General features: G+C 37.9%; 1 protein-coding gene across 1 annotated transcript in view; it reads left to right on the top strand.

Moving 5' to 3' along the window:
- Positions 1-12,511, top strand: part of LONRF1 (LON peptidase N-terminal domain and ring finger 1) — a 32,703-nt gene extending 20,192 nt beyond the window's left edge. The window contains exons 8-12 of the mRNA XM_039461132.2: positions 2,634-2,755; positions 5,156-5,314; positions 5,425-5,587; positions 8,193-8,345; positions 11,151-12,511. Coding sequence (XP_039317066.1) covers positions 2,634-2,755; positions 5,156-5,314; positions 5,425-5,587; positions 8,193-8,345; positions 11,151-11,309 — 756 coding nt within the window. The 3' untranslated portion in view covers positions 11,310-12,511. The remainder of the gene's footprint in view (positions 1-2,633; positions 2,756-5,155; positions 5,315-5,424; positions 5,588-8,192; positions 8,346-11,150) is intronic.
- The last annotated feature ends 9,330 nt before the right edge of the window (positions 12,512-21,841 follow it).

Here is a 21,841-nt window from a genome sequence, read left to right as displayed (position 1 = left end):
ATAGCTTCCTATACCCCTTCTTTAGAGTCAGTCAGTGATCAGTGCTAATAACCTCTGATAGGAAAATAGCTAGGCCTCAGTGGGTGTCTTCTGTAATTGATGGGAAGACAGCACCTTCTTAATCATGCTTGAGTGACTGTAGATCACCTACAATCAGGCTAAAGCCTGTGATTCTGAGAGGCAGTTGCAGTGGTAGCATTGATTAGGGAAAGTGATTCTGTCTCTGATGATTGACAGGATGCTTAAAGAAAAGTATCTTCTAAATACGAATAGAAAAATTAATAAAACCGTTATGGATATACATACAGTATTTTCTATATAGAAAACAACTCAGTATGGATGTCATAATAGCATGTCTGTTATTATGTTTGATATGTATCTTACATATATAACAAGTTGATATGTAAAACAAAAGCATATTCAAAGTGTTCTCAAAATCAGGAAACATCAGATAAATTTATTTTTAAAAGAGTTCATTAGTTACATTTTCAGGTAATATGCTCAATGTTTTTAAATGAAGTACTGTAAATATGCTATTTTTCCAGACTTCATTTAGATACTCCCCAGGATAACTATGATGCTTGTTTTTCCAGATTAACTATTAGATTGGTGCAAAAGTAAGTGCAGTTTTTGGCATAATAGTAGATCCATTGCTTTAATTAGAAATATTCTTTTTTTAAAAAATAGAGATTGAAAAATACATTAAGCATATTTTTAAAAGTATAACTGGCATACTATTTAACAATGTCCTGTGTCCAACTTTGAAGATACCCTTCATGCATAATATAATTTGTAAATTCAAAATACATATACTGTTAAAAAATATTGGTATGCTTTCAGTTTTATATTTTTCCTATTTGTCATTTTATTTTGCTCATTTTTCCATTTACATCTGTTTTAGATATATGATTTTTATAGCAGCATAATAGTACAATGATTTAATGCTTCCTTCTTGTTGGATATATAAGGTTTCTTGTTCTCTTTTTTAAATTTACCATGCTTTCTCCAACATCATTTAAAATTAACGATTGTATGCATCTTTGACCATTTCATTAAGTTAAATTTTGGGAGGTAAATTATTGGATCAAAAGTCAGATATTTATAAAGCCCTAAAACCAGTTTGATTGCCTCATCCCCAGAAATGTTACATTGATTCAGATTCCTATCAGTAATGTGAGAGAAGCTGTATTTTCCCAGATTTTTAAACATCTTTATTAATTTAATAGAAAATGATAATGGAATTGCTTTTATAATGTCTAATTTGATTAATTTTATGATAAACATTAATCTGTGTATATATTACCTGCTCAAGCGGCACCTCTCTCCATGCTCCCCTGATCAGCAGCATCTGTCACTTGAGAACTTGTTAGAAACATAGATTCTTGGACCCTACTCCACATGCTCAGAAACTCTGGCATAGGGCTCAGTTGTCTGTATTTTAAGAAGCCCTGATTCATGGTCGTCTTTGAAAACCACCACCAATTTCCTAATCTTTCACATTTCCTCATCTGTTCTTCATTGGATAATGACAAAACCCTTGTTTTTACTGACTGCAGATTCAGGAATGGCTTTGTCTTGTGATTGGGAGACAATCCTCACTAGTTTTATGAAATAAGTATGTATTGGGCTTTTTCTTTGTACAAAGTTCTTTGCATACACTCTGACCGTGTTCCTGGCCCTACCCTAAGCAATTTTTAGTTTAACTACAGAGATGTAATGTATCTGTGTGCATATACTACACTCTACAATGCCTTCTGTGTGGTATAAACAGTAAAATATGAGTTCTTGAGTTAGAAAAAAATAATTAAGGAAGAGTTTTTGAGAAAGATAAAATTGGAGTCAGACCTTGAAGGATAGATACGTTTTTAATCGGCAGGAGTGAGAGAGATGGCTTTTATAAGTTGGAATAGAGAATGACATAAAAATGCATGAGGATAGTACTTTTTCAGAATATTTAGGGGCAGTGTAAATGTATGATTTTATATAGAGCTGGGGTGGATGGATGGTATAGGAAAAGCAAAATCTTGATAAGGGTCTGAGTGATAGTTGTCCCAAGAAACTCACCTTCCTTGGGTTACTCAAGGACAGAATTGAGGTCTGCTGCTCTACTCAATAGTAGGTGACAATGGAAGAAAAATCTGGAAGAAAAATTATCTAGAGACTGTGTCTGAAATTGGGAACAAAACAGATGTTTTGCTTTTCTTCAATAAGGCAAATGTGCTGTTTTGCCTTATTTTATTTATTCCTTATCTCTTTTTTGCGTTTCAGTTAAAATGATAGTTTAGTACCCATGAGCTGTCAGATGGAAAAGGAAGATGTTATGGAAGATGGCAGGGCAGGGCCCTCTGTGGCTAACAGGAGCTGTGGTCACAGCAGGAAGCAGTTCTTCTGGACAGGGCTTGGTTCAGGTTGCAGCCAACTATCTTCATTGCACTTGAGCAAAGCCTCAGACAGGTTTTTTTTTTTTTTTTTGCTTAGCATCATCTACTGTATTGTTCCCCTCACTAATTAAATTAATCCAGAATTGACGGTATAAGTATGTAATAAAGGCTTTAATATATCAGTTAACTATGTTGCCTTTTTAATACTGTAGGAAAACCACTGCTGGAATGTAAAATAATATTGTCTTTTAGTATCTAGCAGATAGGAGGTACTGTGTCACACAGCTGTTGGAAGAATTAATAGTGAAGTATCTGCCTGATGAACTGTCTGAGAGAAAAAAAATATATGATGAAGAAACTGCTGAACTCTCACAGTAAGTTTCTTCTCATAAAAAAAATTATGAACTGCTACCCTTTAATAGTAAGGAGAAACCTCACCACAAGCTGGATCCTGTCTTTAGTTCTCAGTCTAGTCAAGAAGTACTGGTCAGTTTTCGCTGTCCTCAACAGACAGAATTTTATATGTTCACTTGGTAACATCCGGATGTTTTATAGGGAGTTATTGACTCAGTTCTGTGGGCTGAAGCAGTATTTTAGGCGGGGGAGGAATTTCCTACAGTGCCATCAGGCAGTGGAATGGGAAATAGAGAGGGGGCGCTGGTGACAGTGACATGGATGGTAATGGTGGCTCTTATGTGTCATGGTAGGTTGGGCAAGAGGAAGGTTGAGGGTCAATAACCTAGATTAGCAGGGGATTTGTTGTCACATGGAGGCCCGGGAAGGGGCTTTCCAAACTTTGAGATTTGAGACTGAAATTGGAAGAGGTGTGTTCAGGGCCAAATCCTCAATTAATGAAGATACTGACTGGGAACAGAACTGAGTTGGTGTCGGGTGGGTGAAAATCTTGGAGGCAACCTTGGGATTGGGTAATGCAGACCACTCTGAAGAGAACACAGCAGCTGATGGAGCTGGGTAGGCGGGACCAGGCATTGCTTGTTTTCCCGTTTCTGTTTTTATTTCCTATTTTTCTTCCTCTCTTTTTCCTAAATGTCTTTCTCTCTGACCAGTCACTTGGGTTTCTTTAAATTTTATTCATGAGTTTTTAATTTCTTTATTTCTTTTGCTTTCCTTTAATTGAGCACACCAAAGAACAAAATTATAATTTGTATATGCTGTTTTATTTAACAACTTTTTCTTACCATTATTTTTCAGAATATAAATTGAACATTTTATATGTTAATGTTACTTTCTAACAAAACCTGTGCTTATAGACTCCTTTTTCAACATGTGCCCATCAGATGTTTTCAGTAATCCAGGAGACTTCAACAGAAGAAAGATTTCTACTCTTTATAGAAATAGATAGTGTTTTGTCTTCTCACAGAATTGATATTTAACTGTGTGATTTATAAAATACTGTGATGTGACAATTAGGAACCTTTTTGATCAATGCTGAAGCATCTAGGTTGAAGAAGCAGCAGTTATTCTTTTGAAATTTTAAACATAGTAATACAACCAGCCTGCCCACAGAACAGTGGTAGACTCAAAGGACAGATGAGGTAGTCACACAGAAAGAAAGCTGTGTGTTAGAGAGAAAAGCATCAGGGAGTCCAGCTGCTGATTAATGGGGCTGTGTTTTAAAACATATATTTTAAACATGTTTTATGAAATACTATGTTTATATAGGTAATTGATGGTCATTTTGGAAAAAAAAAAACTCAAAAATACTAATCAGCATTTAAAAAAGCCATAATCTGCAACCCTGCAAAGGGAATCAGCTATTGGCATTTTGGCATATATATTTCCAAACTTGAATGCAGTATGTATAAATAAGCTTTAAACAAAGATGGGATGTTATTCATGATCTATATCGAAACCTCCTTCTCTCATTAATATAAACATTTATTCTAATTCAGTGTCATACACATTATCTTTTAATGGAAATACAGTATTCCATTTTATGGATGTACCATAATTGATCTTACTAGTCTCTTATTTATGCTTCTACATTTTGGTTATTATCCACATTGCTACAGTGAACATTCATATAGCACTTGTTCACTCATGTCTGAAAGTAAGCTGGTTGGTTCCAAGAACATGCGCGTGTCCAACCAACGACATAAGGTGTCTGTCTGTAGCCATGTTCTTTAGCATGCTTGTGCTGTTTCAGACTGTTCCCATGCTACCAGTTTTCCCATGCCTTGGACAGGACTGGGCATTGACTTTATCCTTGTCTTGCTTTCTACCAGTATGGCAATGAAAAATGTTATATCATTTTAATTACTTGGAAAAAATGTTATCTCATCAGAATATGTTTTCTGATCTTACGTTTGAAAATATTTTAATGCCAAAGAATTTTGAATTATTTGCTTTTTGTCTTGTGAGAGTTCGCTTTTTCTTATTGTTATCTAAGAGTATGAGTGTTTGGATAAAAGATATTTACTGTCATATGTTATAAATAGTTAAAACAAATTTTTAATATAAAATTATTTATAATAAATTATCTTGATTCATAAAGATACTTAGTTCTGTAAGATAATCTGGTGTCTTAAAATTCAATTTACTCTTAGAAATAAGAGGATCACAGCAGATTTTTAGTATTAATATTTCATCAGTGAGAGCTTAATGAACAGGGTGCTGATTCTTGTTCTTGCTAAGAACAAAAATCACCGTATTTAGAACTAATTCATTTTTTTAAAAAAATCAGTTCATTACTGTTGTAAACCTCACTCATTTTTCTTGTATGATCTATAATAATTAAACTGTTTCTCCCTCAGCTTGACCAAGAATGTTCCAATATTTGTTTGCACTATGGCCTACCCCACTGTGCCTTGCCCTCTCCATGTATTTGAGCCAAGATACAGATTGATGATTCGAAGAAGTATACAGACTGGAACCAAACAGTTTGGCATGTGTGTCAGTGATACACAAAATAGGTATGCTTTTTGTGAACTTAAACATTTGTATTTAGGTTAGACGTTTCAATATGGATGAGAACTTACATGTTTATGTTTCGCCTTTGATACTAATCAAGGTTTTCTTTTAGTTTTGCAGATTATGGTTGTATGTTACAAATTAGAAACGTGCATTTCTTACCTGATGGAAGGTCTGTGGTTGATACAGTTGGAGGAAAGCGGTTTAGGGTTTTAAAAAGAGGAATGAAAGATGGATATTGCACTGCTGACATTGAATATCTGGAAGATGTTAAGGTATTTTAAAACGTGCTTTTCCAACATACTTTAGTATATTCTGTTGCAGGGATTGGTACAGGCATGCAGGCTGTTTTCTAGGCACAAGAACCAGTTCTTATTAGAGAGCCTTACCACTGTTACCTGTGAGAATGAGCTCCAAGTTAACCTTTTTGTATCTTGCTCTGAAATTGTTGCACATTCTGAGAGAACTTAGAAAACTAGAACATAGGTTCTCTTTATTTCTACAGGGTTAACAACAGCCCAGTGCCTAGAATGTATGTGCGTATGTACACATGGACATGTGTGATACACGTGTTAGGTACTTAACAATGGTGGTTGAGTAAGTTCAACTTCCAGCCATCTAAGTTTTGAAAGGTTTACATTTCTGCCCTGTTTTATTGAAAGTATTAGTAGTTGAAGCCGATGTAATTAGTAGATTGAAATTTGATGTAAATGTAAACACATCAAATCTTATAAGAAATGTTTTATATATTAAGGTTGTTCTTGTGCTTAAGAGAACGCACATGGTAAAATAGAGTTGAATGCTGTGTGAAGATCCTGGGGCAGACATAGAAAGCACTATCAGTGTACATGTTGGTGATATCTTACCAGCGTAGGGTTTTTGTGATGTTTTTCTACAATAGGGTTAAGTTGGCCCTTATAATGCTATAAATATCAAATTGAAGACAGTTTCTTTTGGAAAGGCATTATAAAAACATAGATCTTATACCATCACTTGTTCATTGATCTGTTTAGGCCTTTCAGTCAACATTTATTGGATGTTGGCATTAGGTATTTTCATGAACATTAAATCATAGAATTTCCAGAACTCTATGAAATAGTAGATGAGGAAAGTATAATTTCAGTTTTATATAAATTTATGGCTTCATATATTGGGTTTGATGACAAAATCACTTGAGTATATGGCTAAATAACATAATAACATGACTGTATGTATTAATACTTATAAACATGTAGGCAATAGAATCACATTTTGAAAGTGATGTTTATAAACCTGAGTCCTCTTTGTGGTCCTAGGAATGACTGATAATTTTTCATCATAATGTCTTCATCTATATAGTGATTTTCTTGTCCATTCTGGAAAAACTTTCAAATTTGTTTTTTATAGCAAATTTTCTTCGTCTTATAATGATTCTATTTTCTGTGTTTTCTAATGAAATTTTAAGTTCTGTTAAAAATCATTACAGTAAAGTTTGCTTTTAAAGTTTTTGCCTGCTTTTTGGCCAGCTCCATTTTTCATTGCATACTCTTATAATTATTAGCATTCCTTGTTTATTAGAACCTGTCATTTGTTTTCTTGAATTTTGTGAGGGTGCAAAGCCCATGCTTAAAAAAAAAAGACTGAACAAGGCATAAGCTTTTTATTTCTTGCTTCTGTCAAGTTCAGTGTATGTTAGCAAGGGCCAGAATCCTGTATTGGCATTCCAAGACCAAAATTCTTCAATTATATGGCTCCTCTACATTTTAAAAAAAATTATTTTTATTGTGGTAAAATAGAGATAAAATTTACTATTTTAACCATCTTTAAGTGCACAGTTCAGTGGCATTAAGTACATTCACATAGCTTCGTGAAAAGGAGATGCTCTTTAAGCTTTAGTTTTAATTTTCATTTCAAATCTTTCAAAAGTAAAAAAAATTTTTTTTTGTCTCTTGTGTGCTGTAGTCCTATTTTTATATTTCACAGTGTTTTCAGAGTTTCTTTGTTGTTTTTATATGAGTCATCCCTGAAGTATGAAAGGCTGAGTCAGGCCTGGTATTTGTTCGGATGAGTTTGTATATATGAGACAGCATGACCTGGCACATAGCAAGTAGGATGTAAGTGTGCATTAAAGAAATCAATATAAGATGGAGGAGTTAAACTTAGATCTTCCTACCTGTGTTCTCTGAGATGACTCTTCTATCTCAGGGTAGAAGACTGATGAAGTTAATTTTACGTTTGCAGTTTGGTGACCCAGTACTCTAAATAATATACTGAGGGGGTTCCAGAGGTAGCTGTAGCCTTGGGCATTTAGAGCAGAAGTTTATCACTGTGTAATTACCTCTCTGACATACTGGCTTTATATGCTGAGTTATTTGTTGTAGCTTTTTGTTTGTTTTTGTGCGTTGACCCAGTTCCCTAGTAAAAGATGTAACTGGGCCTGGACTCCTCCTGTTATTACTTTCTGTCATGTCATCTGCACCCTAATCACTCATCTTTTTTTTTTTTTTTGTAGCAACTGTCATCCACTTTTTTGTTCCACTGCTTTCAAAAGCCATTGATTTGTAAAGACAAAAGGAATTCCAAATTAGTGTAGACCTTTGAACCAAAATTCACTCTCAATCTTAGTCCTCCCACTTGGGGGCTGTTAGTAGGGTTCTGCAATACTGCACTGCTAAGTCAGTGAGGTTAGGCATAGGTCAGGCCTTGCTGTCTTTCTTTAGTACGGTCAGTTAGCCCTGTATGAGGCAGAAATATGTATTATAGCAAAGGAATAAGACTTTCTGGGAGGTCAGCACTGAAGCAGGTATTGCCCTGTTGTTCTGTTGCCTTTTTCCATTTGTGTCAGTTGGCATATAGATGGGGAATTAGACACAGCAGTCTTACTGACTATTGTACTTCTAGGTTGAGAATGAAGATGAGATTAAGAATCTCAGAGAGCTTCATGATTTGGTCTACTCTCAAGCCTGCAGCTGGTTTCAGAATTTACGAGACAGATTTCGAAGCCAAATTCTTCAGCACTTTGGATCAATGCCCGAGAGGGAAGAAAACCTTCAGGTATGGTGGCTTTTCTGTTCCCCCAACGTCACTTCGATGTAAACCCAAATTTGCAGACTTTGACATTTTCATTTTTTTATTGTCCTTTCTGCACTACATTTTCTTTGACCACCCTCTGCTCCCATCCCCACCTCATCTTTAGAATCATGAGTTCTCTAGAGTAGTGGTATCTAGTACATTCCATACAAGTAGAGGCTGGAAATAGGTGTCAGCTGAGATGCCTGTAGGAGAGATTGCCAGAGAGGGAGCCAGTCCTTAAGAGGATTTTTAGGAGGGGTAAGGAATTAAAAATGGGATGTTACTGTCTAGAAACTGTGACTGTGAGACAACTATGCCTTCAAGCCTACCACCTGTTGCTGTTATTCTTTGACAGCAGAGAGATTTACCATTTTCTATACATTTAAAAATCTTTTCTCATCTTTCTGTTTCCCAATATTTTACCCTACCACTTATTCATTTTTTCCTCTTCATGTTTAATACTTCACTCCTTATGAAACTGTTATTCTTTTAGTCTTGCTGGTACATAGGGTTTACATTTAAGCTTAGTCTAATGAATATATATATATATATATATATATATATATATGGAACTTTTTGTGCAAGCAAAACTACAAGAGGCATAAAAGAAGGGTCTGGCTCCTGAAAAATCTGATCATAGACTCACTACAGCACTACGTTTTAGGCATAAGCATTTTTGAATTGAATTAAATGTTTTTGGTCAGAATGTGATAGATTTCACATAGGAATGGCTGTCAGTAAATATGTGAAGATGGAGAAATAATAGATCTCATTGTAATGCACACTGCCTCATTCCCGTTTTCAAGGGTTGGTCTGCATCTGTCTGAATCCCAATTGAATCCTTCACCTGGACTTGAAACACCAACATTGGGCCATCTCCACATTTAGTATTCATTCTGTTTAACATATTATCAGTTGTTATCTATTTGTTTTAACTGATTACTTGAATCTGATTAAACGTCACAGAAATAGGCTTTGGTAAGAACAATATTGAATAAGAAATTTTAAATGATTAAAAAAACAGCTTATGGAAAAATTCAATATAACTTTCCCATCACCTTCACCACCCTTGCCTTTTATTATCCTATCCTCTATCACTGCTTTCTGTTAGCGATGTTGAGTGAGTTAGGATTTGGGCAAGAAAGCAAAAGCAGCCATGCTGCTTATTCCTGGGATGAAAGTTTTGATGTAGGATGCAGACTTTATAGAGTAGTTGGGGGAGCTGTGGGAGGGAAGGTCAGGGATGTCACCTGCAGAAGTCAGGGAATCTGCCACCAGAGATTCTGCATCAGGAACAGCCAACAGGGTGCTTCTGAAGAACTAGTGGGGAAGTGGCTGTGATTCTTAGGAATCCCAGTAAGTCCCCACTACTACCTCAGCAGTAGAGGAAGGGGTTTCCAGGAGCTCTCTGGAAAGCTGCTGCTCATACTTTGCAACAATCTTCCGAGGATAATGGCTTCTCTTCCAGCTTCTACACCCTACAAGAGTGCCTTTCATCGGCTAACCCTAATCTGGAACCCTATGACAGAGGGGATTTTAGGAGACAGTTTCTAACATCTCTGGAATGCAGAAGAGGAGGTAGCGATGCTTAGCTGACAGCAGACAATGCACAAATGTAGAAACTGAATCTGATTTTAGAGGGGGCCTACTGAGATCAGCACTGATGTCCTAGCTCCTTTTGTCATTCTGAAGCTTTATATTTTAAGTCCAATAAATAGGAATTCAAGGTTCACTGAAGGTGGCTTACAAGTCTTTTTTGGAAATTTCTAGTCTTTTCAATAGCCAGTAGTCGGCCTTTACAACATCACGGGGACTTTTTCACTGGAGATGTTTCCTTTTTGAGCAAAATTGGAAACAGGCCTTTTTGCTTTTATCTTTCCTAGGGTTCCTTAATACTTAGAGGAAATTTTAAATCTCAATTAACATTTCTTTTTTTTTTTTTTTTTTTTTTTTTGAGACGGAGTTTCGCTCTTGTTACCCAGGCTGGAGTGCAATGGCGTGATCTCGGCTCACCGCAACCTCCGCCTCCTGGGGTCAGGCAATTCTCCTGCCTCAGCCTCCTGAGTAGCTGGGATTACAGGCACGTGCCACCATGCCCAGCTAATTTTTTGCACTTTTTGTAGAGACGGGGTTTCACCATGTTGACCAGGATGGTCTCGATCTCTCGACCTCGTGATCCACCCGCCTCGGCCTCCCAAAGTGCTGGGATTACAGGCTTGAGCCACCGCGCCCGGCGCTCAATTAACATTTCTTAATGCTTTAGATATATATCTCAAGAAAGTGGCTGCCAGCTAAGGGCATGTTGCCCCCACAGGATATTTGGCATTATCTGGAGACATTTTTGGCTGTCACAGCTGGGTGGGGAGATGCTACTGGCATCTGGTAGTTAGAGGTTAGAGATGCTGCTGAATGTGCTGTAATGCATAGGGACAGCTACACACAACAAAGAATTATCTGGCTCAAAGTGTCGGTAGCCTGAGGTCAAGATACCTTGCTTTAAGGCAGTGCAGTAAGGAGGAAAGAGCACATGTTGACTATGGAGTCAAGTCTAGATTTGAATCTTGGCTCTGGCTCTGCCACGTATGAGCTGAGAGATCCTGGACTATTTGCATTATGTTTCTGAGCTTCAGTTTCCCCATTTTATACTTTACATAATTGTTAAGGACATTGGAGATGGCACCTAATGCGTAGTAAAAGTGCTCAATAAATAGTTTTTTGGTGGTTTGCTACTGTTGTTATTATGTAAATCCTTGTTTTATTAATACTATAAACTGTCCATTGTTTTAGGCAACTCCTAATGGACCTGCGTGGTGTTGGTGGCTCCTTGCAGTTCTCCCTGTAGATCCACGATACCAGCTGTCAGTTTTGTCAATGAAGTCTTTGAAAGAACGGTTGACAAAGATACAGCATATACTGACCTATTTTTCTAGAGACCAATCTAAGTAACTAACTGCTTGGATCTCCCTTTAAAGTTACTCTAATCTGGCTGTGTTCATGGCCAGATTGTCCGCTGCCTTTGCACATCTAGTGCTGGTTTCAGAAATGTAATGAAACTTTTTTTTTTTTTCCTTCAACCTCCTGAATCGTGTGGTTCTGCAAATGAATACCTTCAACTAGGATTTAGACCACTAAGAACTTGCACAGAAAAACACGCACTGAATGTGTGTTAAACCTCTACATTGTGAAGTTGCACTATGTACCATACTCTAAAATGAAATAAGAACTCTGTATGTCTGTGAGAGAGAGAGTGTGTGTGTCTGTGTGTGTGTGTGTGTGTATGCGTGTGTGTGTGTTTGTGGGGGTTGGGTAGTGTGTGTGCATTTTCTCTGGCTTTAAAATTTTAAAACAAAAAAAGCCATAGAGAGCAGAACTTGCTGAGGGTCATTTATTGCCCAGGTTTACAAGAGTAGTGATACAAGTTTTTGCAAATTGAATTTCCTCAGATATATCTGTCCTAATGCTTATATTTGCACAACTATGTAAAATATCGTGTTGAGGATCATTCTTTGTTGGAAATACTGCTCTTGCTGAACTGTCTTGACCATTGACTATGACACAGTTTCTTATTTATGTAAATACTTGCATCACAGTGACCGACAGGCATTGTATGCAGAACCTAGAGCCAGTTTTCAGGAACAATTGTAAACCTGACGTGGTACTGTGCATCTATTCATAAAACACTCAAAACTGTGAAAATATGGTTTACATTTAACTGTACATAAAGGTAAATGGATAACTCAATTCAGTACCAGTTAGTTTGTACATTTTAGGGGGCTTTTCACATTAACGGCCCATTTATGTAACTTAGAGTTTGACATGATGTGTTTGTTTAAAAAAATACATAGTATAAACCTATTAGGGATCTGGGAGAAGAGAAGAAGTTTAATATAGAACTAAGCTTTTAAAATTTGTTTTTGTTTTTAATTCTCGTCTTGGTGCAAATGTTAGTTATGCCTTATTCATATCACAGTTAGATCACCATGCTGCAACATGGTTTATATTCATGCTGCCCTAGAAACTTTTGTAATTATTTGTTGCAAACTTGTGACTGTCCCTATTAACTTTCTTTTATGTAAGTAATTTGTAAAAGTTTCTTAAAATTTTTGCTTTTGCTTATTTAATTTTGAATAAAAGCTAAATTCCTAATACTTTTTTCTTAAATTGTAGGTCAATGTTATTTAAAAAAAAAAAAAAAAGATCAATGGAAGGACCAAACTACGTATGTTAAAGAACAGATGAGTTTTTCTTATGGTTGGTGGCATTAGGTATATGATCTTCATGTCACAGGATTCTTGAGTTGTCACTTTGCCAGCCAGAAACCTCTGTGGCTGGTGGTGCCTTCTGCCTGAGTATTGCTAATGCCCACTGGGCTTGTTCTTCACACTCAGCCTGGCAGGCTGTGCTTGGCTTGCACTACTGGCCCAGATCCCACACCTGCCAAGAACGTGCCAGGCACTGAGCAGTGAGGGGTGTATGGGCAAGTGCATGCAGGATCCAGACACTGCACACAGCCAGGCATACCAGCTGCTGTGGTGTGGCAGCTCCATGTGAGGCTGCAGCTGGACCAGATGTACTGCATGTGGCTTCCACTGTGGGCACCCACATCTGGACGAGGGGAACCCTGTGGCACCTGGAATCTTGGAGATGCCAGGAACTGCAGAGCTCCAAAGAGGGTGTCACAGCCCTGGCTTGGGGACCCTTTAGGTCTGGGTATCCCAGAGGGCTGCAGCCCTTCTCTCCTTGTCGCTCACAACATGTTGCATGGAGGGAGGGGGTGAGTGGGGACATGTTTCAACCCTGTTTGTGTTACAGTTCTTTCAGTTTCACTATTGGCAGGTCCTGAGTTCTTGCCCTGCATCCAGGAAGAATGAGGTGCACCAATAACTGGAGGGTCAGCAAGGCAGAGAGGAGCTTCATTGAGTGGCAGAACAGCTCTCAGGAGACCCAAAGTGGGTACCTCCTTTCTGCAGGCAGGCCGTCCTGATAAGAGTCCAGCTTTCAGTGGAGAGAAGACCCTCAGTGGGTAGCTCCTTTCTGCAGGCAGATCATCCCAAAGAGTGTCCAGTTCTCAACAGAGAAGAGACCTGCATTGGGTAGCTCCTTTCCACAGGTGAGTCATCTGGAGAGTCAAGGAGACCCACAGTGGGTAGCTCCTTCTTGCAGCTGGTAGTCCTGAGGGTCTGTTTGAGTCTGACTGAATCCAGGGTTTTTATGAGTTCAGAAGGGAGAAAGTGTGTGCTGATTGGTCCATGGGTGGCCATGGGTGGGTGGGGGAAGAAGCACCATAAGTTCTCACTCTGGGCCGAGGACTCCACTTGGAACTGGCAGCCCAACCCCCAAGCTTCAGGCCAACCCTGGCTTGAAGGTGAGGTTTCGCCAGGACCCACTCTTTTCCATCCAGGAGTCTGTCTGCTTCCTGCCACCATCAGTATGCCATCCACAGCAACCAGGCTGTTCCTACCAAAGGGCACCTGCAGGCTTGTGCCAAACTGCCCTCAGCACCCCCTTGGCCTCCCTTCCCTGCTTGTTGGTGCCCAAAATTCAGAGGGGGCCAAGGTGGTAGGACTGGCATGTCAGCACCACCCTTAGCACATGCACACCTAGCCAGGTTGAGATAGCACCTGGGTTCAGCCTCAACTTTATTCCACAATTGGAGCAGGTGCCAGGAGTGGGGAGGAGCAGGAGCAGGCACTTCTGAACCTATGGGGGATAGGGGGTGCTTCCTGGGAGTGCAGGGATGCCCAGGTCTGGAGCCGTAGCTGGGTGGCTGCAAGTGTGCCCAGTAGTGTAGGGCTCCTGCCCTGCCAACTCAGCAGGGGGTGGGGCTTCCACCTGTGCCCACCCCTACTGGCTCCAGGGAGTGTGATGCTTCAGAAGACCACTGCTGCCATAACTCCTGCCTCAGCCTCCAGAGTATTTGGGACTACAGGTGTATGGCTAATTAAATATTTTGTTGTACAGAAGAGGTCTTGCTGTGTTGCTCATGCTGGTCTCAAACTCCTGGGCTCAAGCAATCCTGTTTCAGCCGCCCACAGCACTGGGATTACAGACATGCACCACCATGCCCAGCCATAAATCATCTTTCAATATTGAAATTTTAAAATTATGTATACAGAAATGACTCCCTAGATGACCAACCCTTACTGTCACAATTATCCCCATTGAGAATCTATTCCATAGTTATGCAGAAAACATCTGAAGAGTGGGCCATTCCACCGAAAGCACCTTATCCATAGTTTCTAAGGTATAGAGATTAAAGTTTCCTGTAATAAAAATCTACTAGATGCTTGTTAGAAAATGACTTAGTAATATAAGTGAAGAATTTACATATGTATAAAGACACACACATATTACATATATATATGTATATAGGCCAATAATATATGTATATAGGCCAATATATTTCTATTAGTGTATGTGTGTATGTATATATGTATATGTTTGTATATGTATACACACATATACTAATGGAAATATATTAGCCTTTATCATTTGACTATTATTGTTTATACTTTTTTAAGTCTTTAAATATTTTTCTATTGCACCTTTCATACAGCTTATCTTTTTAATGGCAAATATTTTTTCCCCATTGCTTTAAGTATCTTAAGTTACGTGATCAATAGTGTTTCAAACCAAACTCGTTGCCCTTTTTTTTTTTTTGAGATGGAGTCTTGCTCTGTCACTCAGGCTGGAGGATAGTGGCACAATCTCAGCTTACTGCAGCCTCTGCTTCCAGGGTTCAAGCGATTTTCCTGCCTCAGCCTCCCAAGTAGCTGGGATTACAGGTGCCTGCTGCCACATCTGGCTAATTTTTGTATTTTTAGTAGAGACAGGGTTTCACTATGTTGGCCAGGCCGGTCTCGAACTCCTGACCTCAGATGATCTGCCCACGTCAGCCTCCCAAAGTGCTAGGATTAAAGGTGTGAACCACTGCGCCCAGCCTAGTTACTATCTTCTTATATGCCTGTCCTACATGTCAAATTCTTCCTTTTTCTCCAGGTGTAACTCAGATGCCTTCACTCAACTAGTAGAACTTGGAACTTCAGAGCACTTTCTTTGGGCTTCATTTATTAACTAAATTAGACACATGAACAATCTTCTGAGTATTATTACTGGTGTCTGGCAGTTTAGACAGATTTAAGCTCCCAAGACCTAGGCTGACCACTGAACAGAATTGAAGTAAATTCCAGTTAAGAAGGGAGATGGTATAAAGATGGTTCCACTGAGCAAATGTCATTGCTTTCTCTTCCTTCCTAAACCTCCCAACCCTCCCCCTCAAAAAAGACAAAATGAAATCTAATGGCGTGGTGCAACCAAAATCATCAGTTGACCAGTGCTTTTGAGGAGTTTCTGAAATATAGAAACAGGATCAGATATATAAGATCTGAGGAAGCATGGCTTTGCCGAAATGAGGAGTGTAGGTCAAATGGGAGTAACCACAGGGAAGCCACAAACTAGGAAAGGGTATTGGAAAATACCCTTATGGAGTCTGTGCTTGAAACAGCTAGATCATGTGACCATCTCTACCACTTAGGCTGAGCAGGAGGCAGCTGCAGCGGTGGTTCTCAGGCCAAAGCTCTAACTGTGGGCCTTGGGCCAGAGAAGACCCACAAAACCTTCAATAGCCACAGCTCCCCAATAAGATGAGCAGCCCTTTTGCACAGAGAGTGGACTCTTGGCCTCCCTCATGTGGCAGCATGAGCCAGCATTCCCTAGGATCAACATAGGCTACCTTTGATGGAACTAACCCCACAGGGATAATTTAGAAAACAAAGGCATTCTCAAATGACAAAGTAGTGAATCACACCTGAGAAATTTGAGGAACTTTAGCACCCTAAACAAGACAACAAAATAACTTTAGGTTTGAGGATGTTGCAATGCCCCAAAAGATCTGGAAATCTAAAAAATGTTCCTTAGACAACTCTGTCACCATGGAAGCATTCGGTAAAGTTTGCTGAGTCAGTGAATGAATCATGAAAATAAAAGTGATAGATGAGCTCAAAAGGAGAATGAATGCAGATACAAAATGAATTAATGAGGTGGAGGGTTAAGTTTGCTTCCATTTTAGGAGACAATGCAGAGAGAGAGCAAAAAACTAAAGTATGAGAGAAAAATTGAGACATGGAAGATAGATACAAAGTTTTAACATCCGTCTAATAGAAGTTTCTTAAGGAGAGTAAAAGACAAGCAAATAACACAAGTTAATTTTCTCAAAGCTCAAGACTAATAAAATATTCTACTTGCTTTCTTTGGGATCAAGTTCATCCATCCATTTAAAGGGAAAAATATAAGGCAAACTTACACAGACTGGGGACAAATAAAATAGCAGTAACTTATTTTGGCATTGATCAGCAATGAAACGACTGGCTCAAGGATATGAACCCAAAGATATAAATTTTCTTCCCAAGCTAATGTTTAAATGCCAACATTTTTAAAAGGATAAACATTTTTGCTAGGTGAGATATTTAGGATCCATCTTCATAAATGAACCCTCTTACAGACCTGCCTCCAAATAGCTTTGTGCTGTTCACCAAAATTAAATCTGTCCTGAAAATTGTTATTGTTGTTCCCAATTTAGGATATTGAAAAAATATATAGGCTTCATTTCAAAATAACATATACTTAATTTCAAAATTGGTAGGCTTTGCATTTAGCCCTCAGAAAAATCCTGTGAAGTAGGTACTCTGTATGGATGAAGAAACTGAAAAGCGAAGTCATTAATTTGTCAAAGGATCACACAGCTAATATGTGGCAGAACTGACTTTGACCCTATGTAGTCTGGCTTCACCTTATGTTGACACCAAGTTATTAGCCATCTAAGAAATTCAGTGAGTGAAGGGTCTGGAAGATTGATGACTCCCTGACAGCAGGCTTTACATATGAGGGGTGCATTTCACAGCTGTGGAATTAGAACATGTTTTTAAGCATTTCACCAAGATTGTAAGTTGCTCAAATTAGGATTAGCCCTATGTTTTTAGTAACAGTATAAATGATTATCTTTTTAGAAGGATATTTCCAAATATGTATCGAGAATCATTAAATTGTTCATACTCTTTAACTCAGCTATTTGAGGAATTACCTTAGGGAAATATTTTTTAAAGATCCATATGGATGATGATATTTATAATGTCTCTAGAAAGCAAAAACTTAGAAAAATACAGTGCCTTCCATAGGTAACAAATAGAAGAAACCCAAATGAATATTGTGCAGTCATTAAAAATAACGAGAGACTAATGTGTGAAAACACATAATTCAAAATTGTGGTCATACTATGATTGTCTGTATACAATTAAAAATTGGAAGATAATATGCAAAAATAAAAGCAGTAGTATTGACAAATAGCCATCTAGGACTAATCTGCTCAGTCTATAACCACACTACACTTGGGTTTTAGCATCTGAAATTATGACTGGATAACCACACCTTTGTGAACAGAGAGGTTACATGAATAAATTCTGTAATATTTGAGATTCATAAAAATTTAAAGTCCTAAAACTGAAAGCAGTAAAACAGTAAAGAATGGTTAGGTGGGTATATACCTTTAAAAATATCCCCAGTTTTTGCTATTGTCCTTTCCCTGTCTAATAATCCATCCACGAAGAATTTGTACCTCTACCTAACACTATATACAAAAATTAACTCAAATATTTCAAAGTCCTAAATGTAAGAGCTAAAACTGCACAACTTTTAGAAAAAGACACAAATGTAAATGTTCATAGCCTCCGATTAGGTCGTGGTTTCTTAGATATGCAACCAAATGCACAAGCAACCAAAAAAAAAAAAAAAGTTGGAATTCATTAATATGAAAAAGTTTTGTGCACCAAAAGATATTGTCTAGAAAGGGAAAAGACAACTCAGAATGTCAGAAAATATTTGTAAATCATATAATCTTATATGGGTCTAGTTCTGGAGTAAAGAACTTTTATAACTCAACAACAATAATAATAAAACTCCTATTAAAAACTAGGCGAAGGGCTGGGTGCAGTTGCTCACGTCTGTAATCCTAGCACTTTGGAAGGCCATGGCATGCAGATCATCTGAAGTCAGGAGTTTGAGACCAGCCTGGCCAAAATGGTGAAAATTTTGTCTGTCTGAAAAATACAAAAATTAGCCAGGTGTGGTGGTGGATGCCTGTAGTCCCAGCTACTCAGGAGGCTGTGATAGGAGAATTGCTTGAACCCAGGCGATGGAGGTTGCAGTGAGCCGAGACTTTGCCACTGCCCTCCAGCCTAGGATACAGAATGAGACTCTGTCTCAGAAACAAAACAAAGCAAAGCAAAACAAAACAAAACAAAACAAAAACAAAAACCTGGGCAACAGATTTGAGTAGCTGTTTTTCAAAAAAGATACACAAATGGCCAATAAGCACATGAAAAGATGTTCAACATTATTAGTCATCAGGGAAATACTAATCAAAACCATAATGAAATACCACTTAACGCCCACTAGGATTACTAGGATTGCTATAAAAATAAAACAGCAACAGCAAAGAACCCATGCAAAGTGACAAGTTCTGTTGCGAATGTGGGAAAATTGGAATCTACATAGCCTGGGAGTGTAAAACGGTGCAGCTACTTTGGAAAACACTCTAGAAGTTACTCACAAGGCTAGACATAGTTATTCCGTGACCCAGGAATTTATTTCCTATGTAAATACCTGGAAGAGGTATTTACATGCAGACATGTTTTCATTTCTCTTGGGTAATTTTCTAAAATGAGTTGTACATTAGTATATGTTTAACTTCATAAAAACCTTCCAAGCCTGTCTTTGAAATAGTTGTACCATCTACACTCCCTTCAGCAATGCATGACAGTTCTGGTGACTTCACATCTGCTGATACTTGTTTTGTCAAAATTTTAAATAGTGTTTTAAATTTTAACTATTCTAATGAGAACATAATGTTAATCCACTGGGTTTTAATTTGCAGCTCCCTGATGTCCACTGACCTTGAGCATCTTTTTTTTTTTAATGTGCTGATTATCCATTTTTTTAAAATGTTTATTAAGATCTTTTGCCCATTTTTATTTGAGTCATTTGTTACCTTATTATTGAGGTGTAAGATTTTCTTAAATATCTTGGATGTAAGTCTTTTGTAAGATATGTGTGCTATGACTATTTCTATTTCTTCCTAGTCTGTGGTTTGCCTTTTATTTGTTAACAGTGTTTTTCAAAGAGCAAACATTTAACATTTTGATAAAGTCCAATTTCTTCTTTTATTCCCTTTTATAGATTGTGCTTTTTGTGTCATATCTAAGAAAACCTGACCTCTCTCTGAGTTGTAAAGATTTCTCCTGTGTTTTCTTCTAGAAGTTTTGCTAATTTCAACTTTTTTTCTTTAGATCAAAAATCGTTTGAGTTAATTTTTGTGTATATACCATTTTGCGGTAGTCAAGCTTAATAAGACATAATTTGCATACATTAAATTCATCCATTTGCAGTATAGCTTTATGGGTTTTCATAAGCATATACATGAAGCATATACATAAGCATATACATGTTACCAGCATCAAACTTAAGATTTTGAGCAGATTAATCCCCAAAAGTCCCTCCTGCCTCTTTGTGGTCAGACTGTACCCTGGAAACTACTGATCTGTTTTCTATCTTTATAACTTTGCCTTTTCTGGAATGTTGTAAATGAAGGCTTTTGAATCTTTTGATAATGTAGCCTTTTGAGTCTGATTTCTTTCACTTAGCATAATGCGTTTGAGATTCATCCATGCTTGCATGTGTCAGTAACGCATTTCTTTATATTTCTGAGTAACATTCCATTGCATGCAAATACAGCATTTTGTTTGTCCATTCACCAGTTGATGGATATGTGGGCTGTTTCCAGTTTGGGCTATGATGACTAAAACTGTTTCTTATGAGTTGAATTGTATACTTTCAAAATCTAAAATCTGTATGTTGAAGTTTGAAACCCCAGTATCTCAGAATATGAACTTATTTGGAAATAAGATCGTTGCAGGTGTGATTAGCTAAGATGATGTCACACTGGAGTAAAATGGGTCTTTAATTCAGTATGACTGATGTCGTATAAGAAGAGCAGAAGCAGGACACACATAGAATGGAAAGCATGTGAAGACAGACACACAGGGAGAAGATGGCCTGGTGAGGACAGGTGCAGAGATTGCAGTGCTGCATCAACCACCCAAGGGGTGTTCAGGGGTATACTGGAAGCTGGAACAGAGAGGGAGGGTCTGTTAACAAAAAAGCAAACTGGAAATAACCCAAATGTCTATCAACAGTAAAAGAAATAAATTGTTATAGGTATTTTGATAGCAAACTAACCCTGAATTTTTTGTCCTAAGAATATTTTGTTAGGAACCTTTTAGTGTGGGAATACTATTAAGTTAAATGCAATGTAGCTTTTCATGATTGTCATATATGTAAAAAAAAATCTGGGTGAAATGAATATTTGAGCAGGGATATTTTCTGTAGAATAAAGAAAGTCCTTGTAGGCTGGGCATGGTAGCTCATGCATTCAATCCCAGCACTTTGGGAGGCTAAGGCAGGTGGATCACTTGAGGCCAGGAGTTCAAGACAAGCCTGGCCAACATGGTGAAACCCTGTCTCCATTAAAAATACAAAAACTAGCCTGCATGGTGCCTAATGCCTGTAATCCTAGCTACTTGGGAGGATGAGGCATGAGAATCACCTGAACCTGGGAGGGGGAGGTTGCAAGTGAGCCAAGAGTGTGCCACTGCACCCAGCCTGAGTGACCGAGTGAGATTCTGTTGAAAAAGAAAGAAAAAAGGAAAATTAAAATAAAAAATAAAAAAAGGAAATTTCTTGAAATTCCTTGGTAACTTGCACCTGCCCACTACTTCATTCTCATCTAGAGCTGCTTCTTTCATCACCCACTTTTTCCTTCTGGCCACATCATAAGCAATACAAAACTTGATGTGGTTCTGTAATCTCATGCTGATCCCTTTGCATGGACCATTCCCTACACTCCCCACTGTTTTTTCTTACCTGCCCAAACATATGTGTTTATGTAATTTATTATTTAGTAAGTCTTTGTTCAGCCTCATTTCTTTATCTGCTTCACAACTCCCATCTACTCCCCAGCCAGCATAGCTTATTAGGGCATATTGATCACATTTGTGCACACATCCGTTTTTCCTACTAAAACTTAAGTTTCTAGAGGGCTGATACCAGTATCTCAAATAGCTGTCTCAGTGATAATCCTTTTTGTATCTGGCGTATTTCAATCAATATTATGTTGATGAGTTATCTATACTTTCACATTTTCTTTGCTTTAGTATTCCATTTTTATGAACCTATCACAATTTATTTCTTTTACTGTTGATAGATATTTGGGTCGTTTCCAGTTTGTTTGTTTGTTTGTTTTTTGTCATGTTTTTGCCATTACATGTAATGCATTTGTGTACATGTCTTTATGAGGACGCTGTACACATTAGGGAAGACAAAAAAGACCCCAAGACTCAGTGTGGTGGAATTGCTCTCAAGCGTTGGAA

The sequence above is a fragment of the Saimiri boliviensis genome, chromosome 13 (assembly GCF_048565385.1).
Source record: "Saimiri boliviensis isolate mSaiBol1 chromosome 13, mSaiBol1.pri, whole genome shotgun sequence".
NCBI lineage: Eukaryota > Metazoa > Chordata > Mammalia > Primates > Cebidae > Saimiri > Saimiri boliviensis.
Note: the sequence above shows the minus strand (reverse complement) of the source record. Positions and strands in the feature narration are given on the sequence as shown.